The sequence below is a fragment of the Protobothrops mucrosquamatus genome, unplaced genomic scaffold (assembly GCF_001527695.2).
Source record: "Protobothrops mucrosquamatus isolate PMUCROS unplaced genomic scaffold, P.Mucros_1.0 scaffold39, whole genome shotgun sequence".
NCBI lineage: Eukaryota > Metazoa > Chordata > Lepidosauria > Squamata > Viperidae > Protobothrops > Protobothrops mucrosquamatus.
Window position 1 is genome coordinate 1,365,113 of NW_015386421.1, and position 21,040 is coordinate 1,386,152.

At 39.0% G+C, this 21,040-nt stretch overlaps 1 protein-coding gene across 1 annotated transcript in view; it reads left to right on the plus strand.

The window, feature by feature from the left end:
- Positions 1-1,940: 1,940 nt before the first annotated feature.
- Positions 1,941-21,040, plus strand: part of ERI3 (ERI1 exoribonuclease family member 3) — a 239,052-nt gene continuing 219,952 nt past the window's right edge. Inside the window, exons 1-4 of the mRNA XM_015811347.2 lie at positions 1,941-1,980; positions 4,058-4,155; positions 7,923-7,995; positions 19,740-20,011. Coding sequence (XP_015666833.2) covers positions 1,941-1,980; positions 4,058-4,155; positions 7,923-7,995; positions 19,740-20,011 — 483 coding nt within the window. The remainder of the gene's footprint in view (positions 1,981-4,057; positions 4,156-7,922; positions 7,996-19,739; positions 20,012-21,040) is intronic.

The following is a 21,040-nucleotide window of genomic DNA, read 5'->3' on the forward strand; positions in this document are numbered from 1 at the left end:
GATTTGCAGAAGTACAAAGACATATTAAAAAAAATATTTATCTGAAGAGGAGGAATACTCCCAAAGCGAATTTTAAACCTAGCAAAAGAATTAACAGCAGAGATAACAGTAAGTTCTCAAGAAAATTTACAAGAGTAGCTGCTATTCTCAATGAAAACATTTCACATTATAGCATTTTGTTGCAACCCCAATTTGTTCATAATTAATCCTCTTAAGTCCTTCCCAGAGGATCTCAAGAGATGTTATAAGGCAGCAGAAAGTTTTTTCTATTTTTGAGACCCTAATATAAGGGGGGGGGAGTTAATAATAAGAGATCATGAATGCGACTTGTTTCTGAGGTGAAAATTGGAAGGGAGTAAAGAGAAAGAGATTTTTTTTAAGCTGTTATTATTATTATTATTATTATTATTATTATTATTATTATTATTATTATTATTATTATTATTATTATTATTTATTGAATTTATATCCCGCCCTTCTCCTTGCGGACTCAGGGCGGCTGACAATCAATTTTTTTATGTGGTTATTGTTAATGTTTTAATTTTAATCAATTTTCCTTTATAAATTTACAACAGATTAATTTTATACTAATTTACCCCTCTAAAAATTGCCCTAGGCCAGTCCCGCTTGTTGGAATAGCCATGTCTTAAGGGCGCGGCGGAAGGAAGGGAGATCAGGGATCACCCTGATCTCTGGGGGCAGCTCATTCCAAGCAACAGATACATATAGGTCAATCCTTCTGGGGATTTGTGGCTATGCATCATTCACCAGTTTATCTGAGATGACTTTCTGCCTATTGGGGTGGACAGCAGTATGTTACTTTGAATATAAAAAGAAAGACATAAATAGCAATGAAGAAAGAGGGTAATAAGAAAAATATTAAACTGCACAGTGGAAACCCCAGGAGAATGACTATTGCAATAACTGACCTCCGATATAGTGCCATTTATTTCATCCCATGGCAGGTTTATAGGTGCTTGTAGGGCTGCAGAGGAACACCAATTTGCCATTGCAGTTTGTTTTGATAACTGAAACTTTCAATAAATCTATATTAAAATCAAAGAGAAAATTAAATAGGCCCAAGCTAGTGGCATGAGGGATAAGGTAGCACATTACTACACTGGCTTAGTCAGGGTCTCGTAGTTCAGTTGCAGGTCACAATACAGTAATAACAATCCTTTGAACTCCAAAAGACAAACCTGAGCAGCAGGCACCAGAACCAACTACAAAATATATAGGAGCAAGGGACCAATCTGTTTGGTCTCTTGTGCTTCATCAGCAAATAATGCTACTTTTTATTTTCTGAGCCATCAGGAGATATGATAAATCCTTCTGAATGAATTCATTCTCAAAGCTCATGGCTTTCCTCTTGTGAAAGCCTGAAACAATATTCTCTTAAGTATTTTCTAATGGACCCTTTTATAAACCCAGCTGGCCTTGGAGTTCAATAAAAATCCCAGAATATTAAACACTTCCCTGCTTTTTGATAAGAGAAAGCTAGTTAGAATCTTAGGAACGTGAATATACCGCTTCACAGTCCTTTACAGTCTTCTGTAAGTGGTTTACAGAGTCAGCATATTGCCCCCAACAATCTGGGTCCTCATTTTACCAACCTTGGAAGGATGGAATGCTCAGTCAACCTTGAGCAGCTCAGGATTGAACTGATGGCAGTCGGTAGAATTGGCCCGCAATACTGCATTCTAACCGCTGCACCACCACGGCTTTTGCTTTCATCCTCTACAGCAGAGGTCCCCAACCTTATGGGCACCAGGGACCGGTTACGTGGAGAGAGGTTTTTCCACAGACCAGAGGGGGCGTAGTTTTGTGTGCTGCCGGCATCCTGCAGATGGGGATTTCCTTGTTTGTGCAGACTGGTTGCTGGCATGCCGCAGCCGGTACTGGTCCACGGACCGGGGGTTGAGGACTCCTGCTCTACAGCGATGGCCATCCTAACATTGGGAATGAAGAGTCAGTTTTCCAGTTAGTACTTTAGAGATTGGATCTGTAAGGTCCCAATCCCTTACTTAAACTTGAGATACCATATCAATCTAATCAGATAACCCAAGTGGAGACTTCTTGATCAAGCAGCACTTTATTTGATCAAATTAAGCAGGTGAGTGGCCAACAATCTGGAACGCTGGCAGAAGTGCCACACCTTAGAAAGTTGCTAGCATTACTTTATAAACTTTGTTAGCCAATGAAAATCAGACAACAGAGCCATTTCATCATAAAGACATCAATCATTCCTGTACACTCCCTTATACCCTCCTTCAGTATATTGCATCCATGTACATGTTTCCCATTCTTGCATGAAATTTCTCTGGTGCAAAAGCTGATTACAAAAAGCAAGAAAGCAACAGTTAAACTAAACAATTTCCCTTTGTTTCAGAACCCTTCAGATCTTTATTTTGATATTCAACCTGATTTTTCTCTAGAATGATACAGCTCTGCTTTAAAATTAGCAGTGTGATCAAGACTTTATAGTTAGGGAACATGTAGTGTAAAGAAATTCTCCAGAAGCTGTTATCACATAAAAATCAGGTCGGTCCATTTTCAATAGAACAACTGACCAAAGAAAAAAAAACTAAAAATACAAAGAAAACAAGATTTTTCTATTCCTAGTCTTGACTATATTAAGAAAAGAAAGAAGGGGATGGTGGGAAGAGAAGGGGAGAAAAACCCCTTTGTTCTTCATAGTTATTTGAAAATCTTGCATGGCATAATCTGAGTTCACTGAAAAAAAAAATCTTGAAGCTTTAATTACTTTTAGAAGTTAAAAAAGCATCATGCTAAAAATTCAGTAACTTTCCTAACCACATATCTCCCAAATGTTGTTTGTCTGTAACTTCCTGAACTTTTAATAACCATCCATGCCTTAATCGCTATGCCAAACTGGCTGTCTTTTACTTTTGTGTTATTAAGGGGTTACAAATTTTTCCTGCTGAAAATAATGATATTATTCCCAATATCATTTGACAGAATAAATTGGGAAGTAATTGGTATACAATAACAGGAAAAGTGAGTTGTGAAACATAGTCAAAAATGTTTGTTATGTTTAAACCAAACATAACAGAGCCATACTTATAAGAAGCAACATGAATATAAAATGTTCACTGTGAATATTAATATTTCCCTAAATATATATCCAAGTTGGTTAATTAGTCCCACTGGCAATGTTAGGAACTGAAGGATTTGGGCTGGTACTTTATTAACTTGTTAAATAAAACATAGTATAATACAAGATTATTCCTTATGGGTATTAAGAGACATTGTCACAATATTTGTACTTAGCAGTAATTACTATGCTGGCATCGAGTCTGTTTTCAAGATGGTTATATAACACTTCTGCCTAATGCTGTTTTACAGCTCTCTGTTTAACTGTACATGGGATAGCTGTTCATTTGGATAGGAGACATACGAAAGACGACAATGAGCCAATGATTTTTTTCTGTTGTAGTCCTTTCCCAGATTCTTAAGCTGAAACATGTTAGTTGGGGAATTCTGGGAGCTGAATTCCATGCATTTTAAAGTGCTGATGTTGAGAAAACCTGGTACAGAGGTAAAGTTGCTAAGAGTTTAGTAAATACTTGTGCAACCCAAAATATAAATTACAGTAAGCTGTTTAACAAGTCTCTTTAGTTCTTTAAGATAGTGTACAATGAGGTTAATAATTTAAGATTTAAGGATAGTTCAGAGGCTACTTGTGGTGCCTATGGATAACCTCGTGATACTGAAAGTCCTGAATTCAGGGGTTCATTAACAGCAGCCAAATTATTTTTTCTTTCCAAAACCAAAAAACAGCTCAAGTTTTAAATCAGAATCTGCTTGGTAAAGCTAACTCAAACCTTAATCTGTATGAGGCAGAGGTGTTTCTGTTCAATCATATGGTGAATCAGGAAACGGGATATAAACTCTTTCAGTGAAGTTACACTATTTACCATTTGAGTGCATTTCTGGATTTAGTTTAAGCTTAGGAATACTGTATGTTTGCATAGTTATCATGTCAAATAGAATTGTTGTGAAGCTGTCAGATCTGATTATGAATATCTTCAAACAGATAAATGTCACAAAGTTATAATTGATGCAAATTATATCATTTTTGTGAAGATGATGCCATACAGTGTCTTAGTTATTCCCCATCTGGTCTACGATAACGTATCTTATATAGCAGTGGTTCTCAACCTTTTTAATGCCGCGACCCCAACCGGTTGTAAGTCGAGGACTAACCCGGTCGTAAATTGAGGACTAAACCGGTCGTAAGTCGAGGACTACCCAACCGGTCGTAAGTCGAGGACTTTCCCTGCCCGGGAGCACCGCACATGCGTGGTTTCGCCCCCTGCGCCAGCCGAGGTGTATCTGGCAAGCGGCAGAGACGGAGCAGGCCGACCACCAGCTGGCCCAGCCCAAGGGAGGTAAGGCACCCGCCGGAAAAGGGGAAAAAAATGGCGGACAAAAAAAATGGCGGACAAAAAAAATGGCGGACAGCCTTGCTTGGCGACCCCCATGAAATGGTCGATCGACCCCAAATGGGGTCCCGACCCACAGGTTGAGAACCACTGTTATATAGAATGGTTTTTTAAAATGTTTGGAAACAACTTGTGCAGACTGTTTTAGATTGAACTGTTCAATGGGACTGGTAATATGAAACGTGACCTCCATGTTTCCTAACCACAGAAGAAGCCCCGATTTTGGCCCCATTAGTATTATATGCACAATTTTTATAATTTCTGCTTATTTTAATTCCATAACATCAGTTACAGCAATGTATATTGTCTACTTTAAAATATTTTAAAATGGAAGAATTTGCTGTTACCCATTAGAGTTTTTGTTTCATCCTATAAGCTGAAAAATGTATAACAACTAGGAAATTTTGGATGGACAGTTATTATTATTATGGAATAAAGGGCATTGTTAAGCCATTTCAGTTTTCCCTGCTTACCAGACTTTCTGTGGAAAGATGGAAGAAAGAAGTAAGTAAGGGAAATTATGGAAAGTATGTTTGTGCGGGACAAATTGTAAGTAATATCTGAACTCCTGATAAGATTTTATGAATGAGACTGAATTATTGCAGAGTAAACCTTTGCCAGGAAGTGCCCCTAGTCTGCTCTCATACATTTAAATCTGTAACTCCTTTTTAATTTGGCCTTAAATTCTGATCACACATGATTCAATATAACAGCTTTTTTTCCCTTCCTCCTACTCTTTCCTGCTTGATGTATCATTTTGTTTGATAAAAAGATCAGAAGATCAGCAAAACTTGGTCACAATTTTATATATATATATTAAAATGATGTCAGTAACACAATTGCCTAACAGTAGATTTCAAAATCTGTGGCAATATTTATAGTCTAAACATTAAAAAACAGAAAAATGAAGTAGTTATGAAAGAAATTTCACGGGGAGCATAATGTTAACTTAAAGCTTGCTGCACTGCCAAGAAAGGGAATTGAAAGAATCACATAGAAATTCCATACTTTGTGTGCTGCCATAGAGATATTAACTCCATTAGCTACAGTAAGCACATATAGATTAAAGCCATTGTTTCACCTCTTACCTGATTTGTCTAGCAAAAAGAATGGGGACAGTGACAGCAATTCTACCGTCTGCATCTCATCATTTTTCCTTATTTTTCCTCATATAGTCTCAATAATTTATGAACAGACTCTTATATATGCAACAAGAGTAAATGAACGTTTTCCATCTATAATTTCAATATGTTGCTTGTGCACTTCCAGTATGAAGATGGGATGGATCCGGAGCAAATGATTGAGGAACAGGGACATTGTTAAGTTTGAGATGATTCTAGATAACGTGTCCTAGCATCAGCATAGTTCATTTTGACAAACAGGCAAGCCTAAATAAATGTTATGGGGTGTTAGCTTCTGCTATAGGCATAATCTCAGATTCTTGGGCCTTAGTATTAATGTACAAGGGAACTGCTATATCAGAGATTTTGAGAACCAGTTTAGGATAGTAGCTAAGATGCTGGGCTAAAAACTAGGCAAGTATGAATTCTAAACTATCCTGAGATATAAATGCCAGCTGAGTAATTTTGGGTTAGTCACACTTTCTTAGACAAACATACCTTACAGGGCTCTTGTGAGAAAAATACTCAGGAGCATTAGGTAAGTATGCTGCCGTAAACTGATCTCAGAACAAAGGTGGATTGAAAATTTAATAAACGAAACAGACTTTACAACCCATGGCATCTTCACTATTCCTATGAGTTTATATCGCTATATAAAGAAGGGAAGGAAGTTGAATTCCTATCTTGCTAAAAATACATTATAATAACATTGTTATTACCAAATGTTGCTTTCTGTTTTTGAGAGCAAACAAAAGGGGAAAAAGACTGAACCTTAACAGGTATCACTCAGATACAATAATATAGCCAAAGATACCAGGTACCTTGCTTCATTTCAAAGTAAATAAACTATCCATTATGATATAAACAAAATGTCCCTTGTAATGTTGTAAGTGAAGTAATTATTACCATATAACGAAGGCCTCCATTTAAAGAAGATCACTATTATGGATAAAAATAAATGCTATAATAAAAAAATTTCAGAACCTAAGATCTTTTCAAAGATTGTATTGTGCTCATTTCCTCTAGTGATACTCTGTACAGCAGTATCTTCCATACTAAAGAAACAAAGGGTTGTTCCCTGCTTTTGTTCTTTTTCCATACCTGAACTTCTGCCTGATAAAGCAATACTGCACTTTATTTCTTTGAACTGCTGTCTTCTTCCACAATTATGAGTTTCGCTTGGTTTTGAAAATGCATTTGTGAGCCATTTAGAGTCATGTACTGAATCAGTTAAGTCAATAAAACACATTGAGTTGCCTAAACTTGGACTTCACAGGGAACACCTGTAATACATAGAACATAATATTAATCTTTGAGAGCAAATAGCACTAGCAAATAGACTAGATTTAACCTTAGGTTAGACATCATGCAGCTGAAGTAAGACTGTGGAAAATAGATTTGGCTGCAGTTTAAATCTAGTACTTTATCTCTCCTCTACCTCATCTCTGCCTGATGCTTATTATAAACGTTAATTACAAATATTTTATATTAAAATAATAAGGACATGTAAATATTATATGCTACATTCACTGATATGTAACAACCAGTTTGGTATAGTGGTTAAAGATCTGGTCTAGAAACTAAGAGACTGTTAATTCTTGAACTGTATTAGGCATGAAAGCTAGCTGAGAATTTGGATGTCATTCTCAGTGCAACTCACCTTTCAGGGCTGTTAAAGGAAAATAGGGCACAGCAGTATTAGATATGTTCACTGTCTTGAAATATATATATATGAAAAAGGATAAATATAGAATAATATGTCACACCCAGTATTCAGTGCATGAACAGAGGGTTTTTTGTCTCCTGCTGCTTCCTTCCTGTGTGTTCCAAATATAATTGTGAAGATCTTCCGAACTTCTAAAGCAGGTTGGAAGGCTCACAGGAACAGGATAATGAAAGAGAAAGATGGAATGAAAATACATCTTCTGCATAATCTGACATCTTCAAATGAATGAGGCATTTTACTACGAAACAGGTTATTTGTGAATGTGTATGTATGTGTGTGCGTGGGTGTATATTTCACACGTCCAGCAACTTTATTAATTAAAGTACTCAGAATTCAAAGCAAAATATTGTCAAGATTAAATTTGACAGCGAATGATATAATATGCGTGAAGTTAACGCAGTTTTTTGTGCGATAACGCTGATCCGAGCTGCTTCCTTCCTGAACTAACTCGTCAGAGAACGGAGAAGTCCAAGCAGTTACCTGCGGAATCTCTCCCCGCCTTCCTCCGCCAGGATTCAAAACTACGTATCCCACAATGCCAAGGAAGTAAGAGGCGCGCGGCAATATTTTTTTGTGCGCATGTCCACCACTAAGAAGTCCGCCCTCTAGGGCGGGAACCTCAGTTGGGGTTGGTCGAGATTGCTGTCGTTTATATTGAGTTCGAGGGTCAGAGGGCGCGAAGGTGAGTGGCTGCTGTTGGGGACTCGTGGTGCTGAGGGATGGGGGCGACCGGGGCTGTCCTGGGGGCGGGGGCGTGGGGGTTCGTTGACTGGTGAAGTGTCTGAGGGGCAAGGATGGGAAGGGCCTGCCGGTTGGGACTCTGACGGCCTAAGTGGGCCCTGAGGCCAAGATTGGGGGGCGCGGTGTAGGCTGCATTGGGGGATGGAGCTCGGCCCGCGGTGACGGATTTTACGAATCCCCGCCGATTCTGGGACGTGGAATTGCCAGCTTCCCTGCTGGTGCTGGCTGGGTCGGACGGGGAGGTTTCAGAAGCTCAGTTAACAGGATCAAGAGAAGCGATGATTTGGGAGGTGGAGGTACAAGGGAGGAAGACTCGAGAAGGCCTGGCTGGCAAGTTGCGTTGGGGAATCTGGGTGCCGGGTTAGTCGGTGTGATTTACGGAGCAAAAAGAGAAATAAATATTAGGGGGAGGAAGGGCTATTTATGCTTGGTGGGAAGGAATGGATGTACTCGTTCCGAGATTTTGTTAATGCCAAAAAAGTCTTTTATATGTTGTATTGGTACGTGAATTTATCAGTTTTAGGGGCAAGACTCTTCCACTCCCTGCGCTTTGCTCCTGAAGCTAGCAAAGTTATCTAAAATTCAGACTGGGAGAATAAAAGGACAAATAATTGAAAGGCAGTTGCTCAGATTGATTGGTAAGAGCTGAGTTTAGACTTCAACCCGAAGTGATACAGATGTTTGGGGTTTTTTTTTTGTTTGTTATGACTGGGGTAAACATGTTAAAAATCAAAAGTCTGTCAGAGTGAAGTCTAGAACTCAAAAATGATAGGCACAGTAGAGATTGGTAGTTTATTAGGCTTGTTTTTCTGCAAGTTGGTGGAAAAATACCATGCCAATGGTTTCTCTTTTAAATAATAGCTTCTTTTCTGCTGCAATAAACGGAGTATTTGGGGCTGTAAATTGGAAAAATAACAAGGATAAATATGTGGATAGATGTAGATACATGCTCTTTGAAAGAAAGTAGGTTTCTGGAGAAATGCATTGATGAAGGTACTGTCACTGAGTAGGCTGCAATCCTAAAGTCTTTATTAGGCAGTACATCTCATTACCAGTAGGATCTCCTTGACAATATTGTATTCACAGGATGCACTCTTTAAAGACCTGGAAACAGAAATCTGGTTAAAATATATCTGTTACTATACTGATTGACAAATGTGAGCTTGCATTGTGTTAAATATGCCAAACTAAACATTTAATAAATACAAGATTTTTAGATATATACCGATTCCTCTGCAAATAATTGCCTGTCCTCCACTTAAAAGACTTAAGGGGAAAAAAAAGTCCATTTGGTAACTCTCTAGGCCGGTGATGGCGAACCTTTTAGAGACCGAGTGCCCAAAAACTGGCCCCGCCCCTGCTCCGCCCCACTCCGTCCCCCGCCCTGCTTGCCCGTAGGGCCACTCACCTCCTCCAGGGCCTGCCGCAGATCGCCCAGGCAGCCCAGCAGCGCCACAGCGCCAATGGTGGCCACGCCCTCTGTCCGCGCCCCGCAGCATCAATTGTGCATGATGGGGCGTGTGGCAGAGTCTTGTCCACGCTGCCTGGCTGCCATGTCCTTGGCTGCTCTGCTCCGCGTAGGCCACGCTCGGGGGCAACTCTCCTCCAGGGGGCTGCTGGTGAGGGGGTCGTGGGGGGAGGCGAGCTGGGGCAACAGCACGTGTGCCCACAGAGAGGGCTCCGCGTGCCGCCTCTGGCACGCGTGCCCTAGGTTCGCCACCACTGACATAGGTCATCTGATTAGCCATCGTGCATTTTTCTTGTATCATGTCATGATCATTGTTTCCCACTGATAGGTTCTTGCTACACAAGTATCTTCTTACTATGTCAAATCTTCCTTTTCTGATGAACATTGAATTTAGGTTATATATTAAATTTACGTAAGGGTTTATCTCATCATAAGCCATGTGCACACTGGGTTATGTTAGTTGACAGACATTGCACTAAGATATATTGTGGCTTGCTGTTTTTGCAATCACATATTTTGATGATCCATTCATTATAGCTTATTTATGAATAAGCCATTATGGCTTGTTCAAATGAAGTTAAAATCTTGGCCAGTATAATTTATAATCATTACCATTTTAAATGATTGTAGATATAGTATATTCTAGAGAAAATTGACTGTTTCTTTCTACCAAAACATGTTAAAAATACCTTAGGGGTCTTTAATATATTTATTTAGCTAATATATTTATATACCGCTATCATTATAGTATGTGCTGTACTTGATGAAGAATCTAACTATAGCACCTGATCATTCAGGGCTTCAATATTTTATTCCTCTGTCATTTAAAATCCAAACAGAAGAAAAGATATAACAGTTGACACTTGGACTATATGCAATTCTCCCCTAAACAGTCAGTCATCATTCATGTATTTTTCAGTTTCTTCATCCATTTTGATTGTTTGATTTGGATTATTCTTGAAACATTTTGCAGCTACTTCATAAACTTCAATATCTAATCAAGAAGCATGCCTTTCTATCTAGCAAGATGTGAGTTTTATATCATTGCAAGACTTTTTTCACTTAAAATATCAGCTATAACCTTCAACCATGTTTCTTTAGATTTAAGTATCAGTCTGAAATTTGCTTCCTCATTTGCCAAGAAGAACTTCTTTACAGCACCTTCTATTAGCATTTGGTTAGACTTAGATGAGGTAATCACATACTGTATATTCATTCAATATTTGGCAGTTGCTTTGCCTGGAATTTTGCCTGGAAGCTTAACATTGCTTTGCCTGGAATTTGTCCTGGTCTGAAGTGGCTTCTTAATGACAACTGATAAATCTTCTGTATTTTAGTGAGATGTGTCATACAAAGTAGCTGTCATTTCTGGTTAATATTAACAGGAATTTCAAAGTGTATTGTATTGAAATTGTATTTCTCTTCCAATGCTGTTTAACTAAAAAAAATGCTGTCTACTCTACATTTGCACATCAAGAAGAGCCATGGTTTAGGGAGCTACTTTATATGGATTACAATGTAACTAGTCTGTCAACGCCTAAAAAGGAATTGGGATAGTTTACAATTATACAAATATGTCTTTAGTATTATTTAAAAATAAAAAATGGCATAGAGTATTCACTTTACATGCTATACAAAAAGCAGTTGAACAGAAATATGTCACAGCTAGTTACTGAATATAAAACATTGTCATGAATTAAAGTTTGATATGAATATTAATGACAACTTGGGGAATAAAACCTTAGATATATTAGGAAACAATATTTTTTAAATCATATTTGTGTAACTATTCATCTCAAATGAATGTGACTGAGCAGCATACAAATATGCAGAGATATTTTCATTCCATATTTTGTAATGTACTTGCTTTGGTTTGTAGTGGTTGATATTCATCATTGGATGAAAGTTGTCAATATTTGGGTGTTGCTATTGTAGGAGTCTAGTAACTATAAGCATAGAACTTTAATAATAATGACATTAATAATGACTTTAATAATAATGACATTAAACGCATGCTGTCTGATTCACAGTGATTTGGGATGGCTCAAAACAATCACATAAAGGAATTACAGTAATTATCATAATATGGTGGAAAATGGGAACAAACTATTTTGGGGTGGATGCATATATTTTTTAACACAAGCACTATAATAGTCTTTTTCAAATCCATAATATATTTTTTAATTTAGTTATAGTAGTTAAATTAATAAGACCACCTTTCCAATTATCATGACTCTGGCTAGCTAACAATAGTTAAAAACCTAGAAACATAATAAATAGATAATCGGTAGCCAAGATAAACCATGAACAAAAATCTATGCAATATTTTCTAACATCTGTTCCGTATATAATGGTTCTGTAGCCATATAACGCCGCTGCTGCGCGAGCTGCACTGGCTACCTGTGGCCTTCCGAGTGCGCTTCAAGGTGTTGATCACCATCTTTAAAGCGCACCATGGCATCGGACCTGGCTACCTCCGAGACCGCCTTCTGCCATAGATTGCCTCCCACCGGCCGATACGCTCCCACAGAGAGGCCCTCCTCAGGGTGCCGTCAACCAGACAGTGTCGGCTGGCGACCCCCAGGGGGAGAGCCTTCTCTGTGGGAGCACCCACCCTCTGGAACGAGCTGCCCCCAGAGATCCGGGTGATTCCGGATCTCCCCTCCTTTCGCCACGCCCTTAAGACTTGGTTATTTCAGCGGGCAGGACTGGCCTAGGGGTATTTTAAATTGGTTTTTAACAAAAATTTTGGTATAAGCGGCCTATTGAATATCTATTTTTAATTACTTTTAAATTTTGTATTATATCGTATTATTGTTTTTAAGTTGGCTGTAAGCCGCCCTGAGTCCTCCGGGAGAAGGGCGGGGTATAAATTTAATAAAACTAAAACTAAAACTAAACATATTGGCTTGGAGTTTTGGAAGTTGCATTCCCAGTACAATTAAAAAATAAGCTACCGGTACCTAAAAACTATGGTGGTCTAGATGGATATAACTGATTTGTTCTTCAACATCAAGTATATATACAATCTTACTGCACTTAACATTTGCTTATTGTTAATCACTAAAATAATTTCATTCTTTAGTCTTTAGTCAAATCATTGTTAAAAGTTATGAATATTGGATTGGTTACTTGTTCACAGAATAAGCAATATTTGTACAACCTTAAGGTCTGAAAAGGATTCTGAAGTCAAAGAGATTATTCTAAAATTGGCTTGACTCTTGCATGTCATGGATTATAAAGGAAACTAAATTATTCCATTAGCTTGCTAGGATTGTATAATTTAAATTGCCCATTTTCATGTGAGAATTCTATCCCATCTTCTATAAAAACTGAAGGTTTATTTTGATCTCACTATTTTGAATGAATCAGTATCAATCTGAGTAGTATCCCAAATTACAGAATTGCTAGAATAAATTGATCAAGTTCTTCTTGGTTTTGGCTCTTGGTCATTTTAATACAGTAGATAATTTTTACTAAAGGCTAAATAAGAAAGTATTATCCATTTATTGGGCTTGGCTGTTAAGAACATTACAGTATTTTATTTTGCTGTGCTGGACAGGAGGAATTATTTGTTGTGTTTTCATTCCTTTGAAAAAATGCTGTGACTTCAGGCTTAATTCATTGACCTGTATGATTTTATTCTATACTGTTATATCTACATAGAAGAATATATTTTCATTAGTATATTGATAATATTCTATCCATACGAAAAAGAAGTATAATTCTTACGGTCCAGACACTTTTTATGATCAGGATGCCTTTATACCCTTTTGGTCGATGCACTAGAGGTGGATCTACTCTTGATATGACCATAATTGATCATAGCCATACATGTTAGAATATTGATTTGTTTATATCTTGAAAATCTGATTTTAGTTGTATTGATTGGTGACTGGGCCATAATGGATACAAAAACAATTATCTGGCATATCCTAATTTTTATTAGAGTCTACTCTTTCCCCTGCACTATATTTTCTCCCTGCGACTGTAGAATGATGTCAGAAAATAAAATTGCAATGAATTTATCTGCTTTTTATTGAAAATCAGCTATTGAAATTATCTGTCTCATTTACGTACATGTACAGATTTGATTTGTTTTATTATAAAATTTACCTATAAAATTCAAATATTGGTCCCATAAAGCTGAAATTCATAAGCTTTTTTGTCTCCATGTAAACATTAGTTGCAAATCTGAGTATCATTAAGTGTTCATAGGTCAGTGATGGTGAACCTTTTAGAGACTGAGTGCCCAAACTGCAACCCAAAACCCACTTATGCATCGTTGAGTGCTAGGTGGGCGTGGCCAATTGGGTGGGCGTGGCCCATTGGGTAGGCGTGGCTGCGGTGGTAATGGCAGACTGGGTGGAACTAAAAAGTTCAATCAATCCTAACTTTGCAAGATCTTTTTTTCCCGCGAGAAGTTGAAATTGACTGATTGAACCTTTTTTTTTGCACACGGCGGCAGAGGCCTAAAGCGAAAAGGTTTTATAAAACCCAGCTGAAGGCCTAGGACTGGGGTGACGGCGCGTGTGCCCACAGAGAGGGCTCTGAGTGCCGCCTCTGGCACCCGTGCCATAGGTTCACCACCACTGATCTAGGCTGTACTGTAATGTGCTTGTAGGTTTAGCTGAGCATGTGTAAATCCAGGGTTATACCCAAACCAGAATAAATTTTGTTCAATATACAGTGATACAGAACTTTGTATCATATGTGAATGATTTTTTTTATTCCTAAAATTAATCTGATTTTGAGATGGTAGGAGAAAGGAATAAGGTTCTTGTATAGTACTACTTCAGAACAAGTGTACTTCCACAAATTTTAAATAAAAGTCTACAATTTCAAATACACTTGTCCATATCGCTTCATTCTTAGGGCCAAGGGTTGAGTGGAAAATCCATTGTTACTTTTCAGGGCTGTATCAGTTTGATGAAATGCGTATACAAAGTGGGAGATGGTGTGATGGCCTACAATGAAGTGGTAGTCTCCCAGGAAGGAGGAAGCACATTCCAAGGTGGGGGCAAAACAAGAGACAACAGAGCCTGGAGATAGAGGAAGAGATTTAGGATAGCCATTTCCTAAAAGTATATCTATTAGGGTGAGAGTGGTATAGCTTTAGTCTGGCAAGATTCTGTCTATACGGTATGAATAAATAACTGAATTGTTTTATGTCATTCTTGAGCTGGGCTTGACAAGAACCTTTAACAAATTCAGGTATGACCCACATGAGCAGGGCTGTGGAGTCGATAGATAAATGTTTCGACTCCGACGCCTCAGTTTTTTGTACTTCCGACTCTGACTCCTCTGTATTAATATGCGAATGTATTTTATACATTCCTTGAAGGAAAGAAAGGCAACAGTGGGAGGATCCAGGAAGGGGCATTTATTATAAAACATGATTTCCCTAGTAGAATCCCATAGTCATGTTTAAAGTTTAAGCTAACAATCGGAGTTTACAAGTTTTTATAGCCTTAGCTGAATGACAGCAGTTTTTCCNCTTATCAGTGAGAGGCTAGGTTACCCATGGGCGCTGCGTTCCCTGTAACAGCAGAACACAACACTATGGAAAGTATAAGTATTGCCGCTCCTAATTGTGCGTTGCGTGCCATATAGTGAAGCACATGAAAAGCATGCTTCTTCACGGTCACTTAACGTGTTCGTTTTGCGGTTACGTGAGGCACTGCATGCATTGGTCTATTCTTACAGTAGAGAAGTCATTAATTATAACTTTTTGTGAATTGGGACATTTAAACTTGCTTTTTTTTAAATTCCAATCTAAATTTAGTAGGAGTCGGAGTCGGTGCATTGTTTGCCGACTCCGACTCCAGGTACCCAAAATTTCCTCCGACTCCTCGACTCCGACTCCACAGCCCTGCGACATGAGATCACAATCAAATATACATTTTATTTCTCTTACCATTTTCTAACCTATTAAAATAAATATAATGCAGGGACATACAGCTGACTACTTCACTTTTTTTGTAGAAAATGCTTGGAGAGAGAGAAGAACTCTGTCTTTTGGCCCAAGCTCTCTATAATAGTAGGAGAAAGTTTGTGAACCTTTTAGAACTATCTGTAGTCATGCAGTATTGTGACCTGCAATAAGTTTAAGATTTTTCAAAATTATATGAATAGATGAAGAGATTCTGGTTAAATGAACAATATCCAAATATAGTCAGAACTGAAGAAGCTTCTTGGATGAGGTGAAACATTTTCAAGGGAAAAAAAACCAAGAAAATCCAGTTGCCTTTTGAAAAGCACCTTTGGTACAGACATGACCTGAATGTTTGAGAATCACCATTGACAGTCCATTCTTAGAAAAAGTAATAATGGTGCAGTATTTTCATCATCTGTACCATATCTGTCTGATTATGGTTTGACTAGACTTCCAAAGTCTTGGAAGTTATTTTGTAGCCCTTTCTAGTCTTAGGAATATCAAGAATGGTGGTGGATTGGATGCCACAAGATCTCTATTAAATGGTGGAACACTTGGGTGTAAATGCATCTTAATATCACTCAAATCCAAATTTATAATTTAACAAAATACAATGAAGTAAAAGGTTGCACACTTTTATTCTAATTAGAAAGCATAGATGGCTTGCTAATAGTATTTTCTACCTAAGGTGGCTGAAGAAAAGATAGATGCAATTTTGGATTGCATCAACTGAACTACATTTTCAAATAATTTGAAGTAATAGTTTCAAGAGACCTGGTGGCGCAGTGGTTAGAATGCAGTACTGCAGGCTACTTCTGCTGACTCCCAGCTGCCAGCAGTTTGGCAGTTCGAGTCTCACCGAAAGCCTTCCATCCTTTCGAGGTTGGTAAAATGAGGACCCAGATTGTTGGGGACAATATGCTGACTCTGTAAACTGCTTAGAGAGGGCTGTAAAGTACTGTGAAGCGGTATATAAATTTAAGTGCTATTGCTATTTTATTCTTCAATGATCAGACCCTAATCTTGAATACTGCATCCAGTTTTGCACTCCACAGTTGAAGATGACTCAGACAAACTAGAACAGCTTCAGAGAAAAGCAACAAGGATGATCAAGGGAATAGAAACTAAATTCCATGAAGGAATTGGATATACTTAGCCTTGAGAGAGGAAAATTGAGAATGTTTACAATAAGCAATAAGGGTATCACAAAGAAGGAAGTCAGGCCTTGTTCTCTATAACCTCAGAATACAGGATATGATGTAATGGATTTAAACTATAGCAAGGCTGTATCAAGTTAAATGCTAGTAATGATTTCAATAAGAGCAATTTTACAGTAAAACCAATTATACAAAAGGTATACATCCTTCACTGGATGTATTCAAGCAGAAGATGGACATCATCTGTCATAGAACCTTTAATTTGGTTTCTGGCACGGGACGGGATTGGACTTGATGGTCTGAAAGATTTGAACTTAATGACTCTCTGTGAACGTGGTTATTTGCAGAGCATTATCTTGCACCGGAAAGCATGTACATAACATGATTTAAACATGTCTTTTACAATTATTACCAGTTCAGTCATATAGTCATTAATGCAACTTTTTCAAACCCTGATTCCAGTGTTGTTGTATTATATAATCTAGCCAGCTGAAGAGGATATGATTTGTCCCAAAACTTGTGGGGAGGGATCCAATATTTTTTTATTATTTATTTATTAAATTTATATACCGCCCTATCTCCCTTACGGGACTCAGGGCGGTGAACAGGCGATACTAAAAACCACGATAATAAATAAATAGTTTCTGTTCTAAAATCGAATTAAATAACAGGCCTGTTCTAAAAACACACCCATACAAAAACCCCCACTGAAACATAATCAAACTACGCCAGGCCGGCCGCACGNGATGGGCCTTCAGGGCTCGGCGAAAAAGGCGCAGGTCCGCAACTGTACGTAGGTCGGGGGGTAGGTCATTCCAGAGGGCAGGAGCTGCCACAGAGAAGGCTCTCCCCCTGGGGGTCGCCAGCCGGCATTGTCTGGCCGACGGCACTCTAAGGAGGCCCTCTCTGTGAGAGCGGACTGGTCGAAGGGAGGTGTTTGGTAGTATCTAAAACTGAAAAATCATTGTCTTAAGCTTTCTCGTGCAATTTGTTATGGATGGCTTGAACAGTGCCAGGCACATAAAGCTATAAGGTAAATGTTCTGGTCCTATTTTATAAATCATTGCTGTGGCGGCAATACATGTGTGCTACTATTTACTAGACTGATTTGTATGATTTAAGGATTGTATTAATCACATTTACATTGGAACTACTACTTTGAAATGTGGTTCAAATTGACAGCAATGATCAGGGTGTCTTTTTATTTTCAATCCCACTGTCTCCCTAAAGAGTTCAGTGTAGCATTCTTGATCCATTCTATGTTGTATCCTCCTGGGAAGTTTAGACTGGGAGAAAGTGATTTCATATCTGAGTGGAGTTTTAAACCTGCTTTTCCCTGGTTTATGTACAATGCTCCTTCCATTATAGCACATTGGTCCTAATAATTAATTCTGAACTTTATCAACCATTGTATTACCATAGTATTTAGTAGTCTGGTTTACTGATAGTTACCAATCTCAGTGGATGTCCTCCTGATACCCAGTATATTCTGGTTGGGGTGGAGGTTAACACTGGCCTTAAAGAAGACTGTTTCCAGCATGCATTTGGGAGGGACATGTATAATATACAATCTGCCATCATTTTGTTTCCATTTTCTCTTTGTCTTCCTCTTCCTCCTTCCCTCCCCTTCCCCTTCCCTCCCCCTTCTTCCTCTCCCCCCCTCCCCTCCTCTCCTTCTTGGGAGTGCCCTTTAGTTAGTGTTGACTCCTGGCAACCGCCTGGAATAGTTCTGCAGTTTTCTTGGCAAAATTTTGGAACTGATTCACCATTGTCTCCTTCCTAGGTTGAGGGAGACTGAGTGGTGCAAGGTTATCCAGCTGGCCTCATGCCTAAGGAAGGACTAGAACTTTTCCAGCTTTTAGCCTGACACTTTAACCAGTACACTAAACTGGCTCTCATGTCTCTTTTAGTAATTTGATTATTACACAGATAGTCCTCAACGTACAACTGTATTGGAGCCTCCCCATTATGCTTGCAAATGGTGATGGCCATTAAGCTATATGGCCTCGCTTATTGACTCTTATCCCCTGATTTTCCTGATGCAGTCGTTAAACAACTTTGCAGGTTGTTAAGCAGAGCATGTGTGCCTTAGTTTGGGGGAGGTCCTGGGAGGCTTAGTGCAGACTCACTCCCATCAGTCCCGTATTTCTCAAGGTCTCCCCATCCCCTGAGACACCCCATGCTTTGCTTGCCAACTGTCCCCATAGCTCTTGAGTCTGCTTCCCCTCCCCAGGTCCCTACAGGCCTCCCCGCCGGTCACTGTCCCTGCAAGGCTTAGGCCTCCTCCCCACCAATCACGTATCACTTGTTTACCTTTTGAAGATCTCTGTAGCTCTAGACCAGGGGTGTCAAACTGCCGGCCCACAGGCTGGTTTCATCATACCGAAGCCGCGCCCACCCCATTGCTGGCAATGCAAAAAGAGTTGCGATACGTTGCGACACGTCACATGACGAGGTGAGTTTGACACCCATGCTCTAGACTGCTGAACTGAGTACATTAATTAAGTAGAATGGATTGCTTTGTCACACGGTTGTGTGGTGCAATTCTGGAAATGGCTGCCATTTTTTAAGGGATCACAATTCAAGGTAGCTGCTTGGAAAATGGTGGTCGCTTCCAAAATCATGGCACACAGCCACATGATGAAATGATCCATTCTGCTTCCCTAATCCAAACTCTGGAGATTTTCAAAAGATAAGTGAGGCGGAGGAGGTTATGGAGCCTGGTGGGCTGGGAAGCAGGCTCTAGGTCTGCAGGGATCTGGTGGGGCAGGATGGTGGGGGAGATATGCAATGGGGGGGTTGGCACACAGTGCCCCTGTGATTGGTTGTAAGTATGAAAAACTGCGGCTGTTACAGCAGCTATAACTTTGGGACCAGGTCAAAAGTTGGTCTTAGGAAATTTGCTATAACTTTGAAGAGCTGCTGAGTGACTAAGAGTTTGTTAGCTGTCTTGGATCCTATTGATGCAGAAATGGTAGAAGTGCTTTAAATAAGTGATGTGATTATTAGAAGCTAATTTCCAGCTTTTGTTCAAATACATAAATGGAAGTAGTATTTCCTAAATAACATTAAAATGAAGAAGTCTGTATTTGTAGAGTGATTCCACTTTTTTTTTTCTTTTGAAGTTCCAGATGCTACCAGGTGTTCAATGATCGTACTTCTCGGTTCAACAGCAGCAAGGCTTCACCTCAGATTGTGCCCAAGATTGAGGACTCCTCTGCTCTCCTTTCTGTTATTTAGTGTTTTCCAGAGGAACAGCTCCACTAAAACCGGGAAACTGGCTTCTCACGGCTTTGCTTCCATGGCAGCAATGTCATCCTTTCCCCCACAGAGGTATCATTACTTCCTAGTGTTGGATTTTGAGGCCACGTGTGACAAGCCCCAGATCCACCCTCAGGTAATTATTTGGCTTCAACTCGTTTCTCCTTTCATAAAGGGAGTGGTGGTGAGGTAGATGGGAAATGTCATAGGAAAATGTTTTTAAAATGTTATATCAATAAGGGGAATAGAGTATTGTAGTATTTGATTGTGCTTAATTGTGCCTAAAATCCATGTAACCTGTGTGCCAATTCTAAAGAGACAACCTTTTACAAGAAGTGCCAACTGAAAGTCACAGATGGTGTAAGATATTACCGTCTAGGGAGATGAGGCAAGATAAGCCTTCTGTATGAACTTCTTCTTTTCTTCTGTGTGGTCCCTAGACATGAACTTCTCCGTTTAGTGTGTTAAAGGTAGATAAGTCATCCATTGGGTTAGGCGTGGGTGGCAAGCTGTATAAGAATGACACGCTGGAAATAGCCCAGTGTTCAGAATCTGTCATGCTAATGCTCTGAACCATTGTGCACAAATAAACCTGTCTTCTCCAACCCTTCGTGGTCTTGTCTTCTGATGTAAGTATCGTGGTTTTTTCCACAACAGTGGGATAGAAAGACTTTTGCATTCTGTTCTGTATTATTTCCCATATCTTCTGAAGGATGGAGATCATTCTCACTATATAAATGGATAACGGTATTTGAGAGACCAACACGATTCCAGAGAAAGTGATGTTGCTTTTTGTTTCTTACAGCTCCTCCTTATGTTTTCTCTTGCAAATTGATAATCCACTTTATAATTTCAAGTTGTATGAGGAGTATGAGGGGCAACATGAAGGATTTCCGCTTTTGTGCCTTCCATGCTGTGATTTTCTGAAAATGAATTTGGCGTTCTTTCCATTTTCTATCTAATTTTCAGTGGTAATAAACTTTGCAAATGACATAATATGTGGTGTGACCATGCATCCTTATTTACTGGATTCAGCAGAACAGCTAGAATAACGACATCCCTAAGTATTCCCTTGTTTTCATTAGTTGCACTTGGATGTTAAATTACAAGCCTAAAGATTTTTGTATTGCTTTAAAATTAAGTTCCAGATGTTCCCACTTGCAGG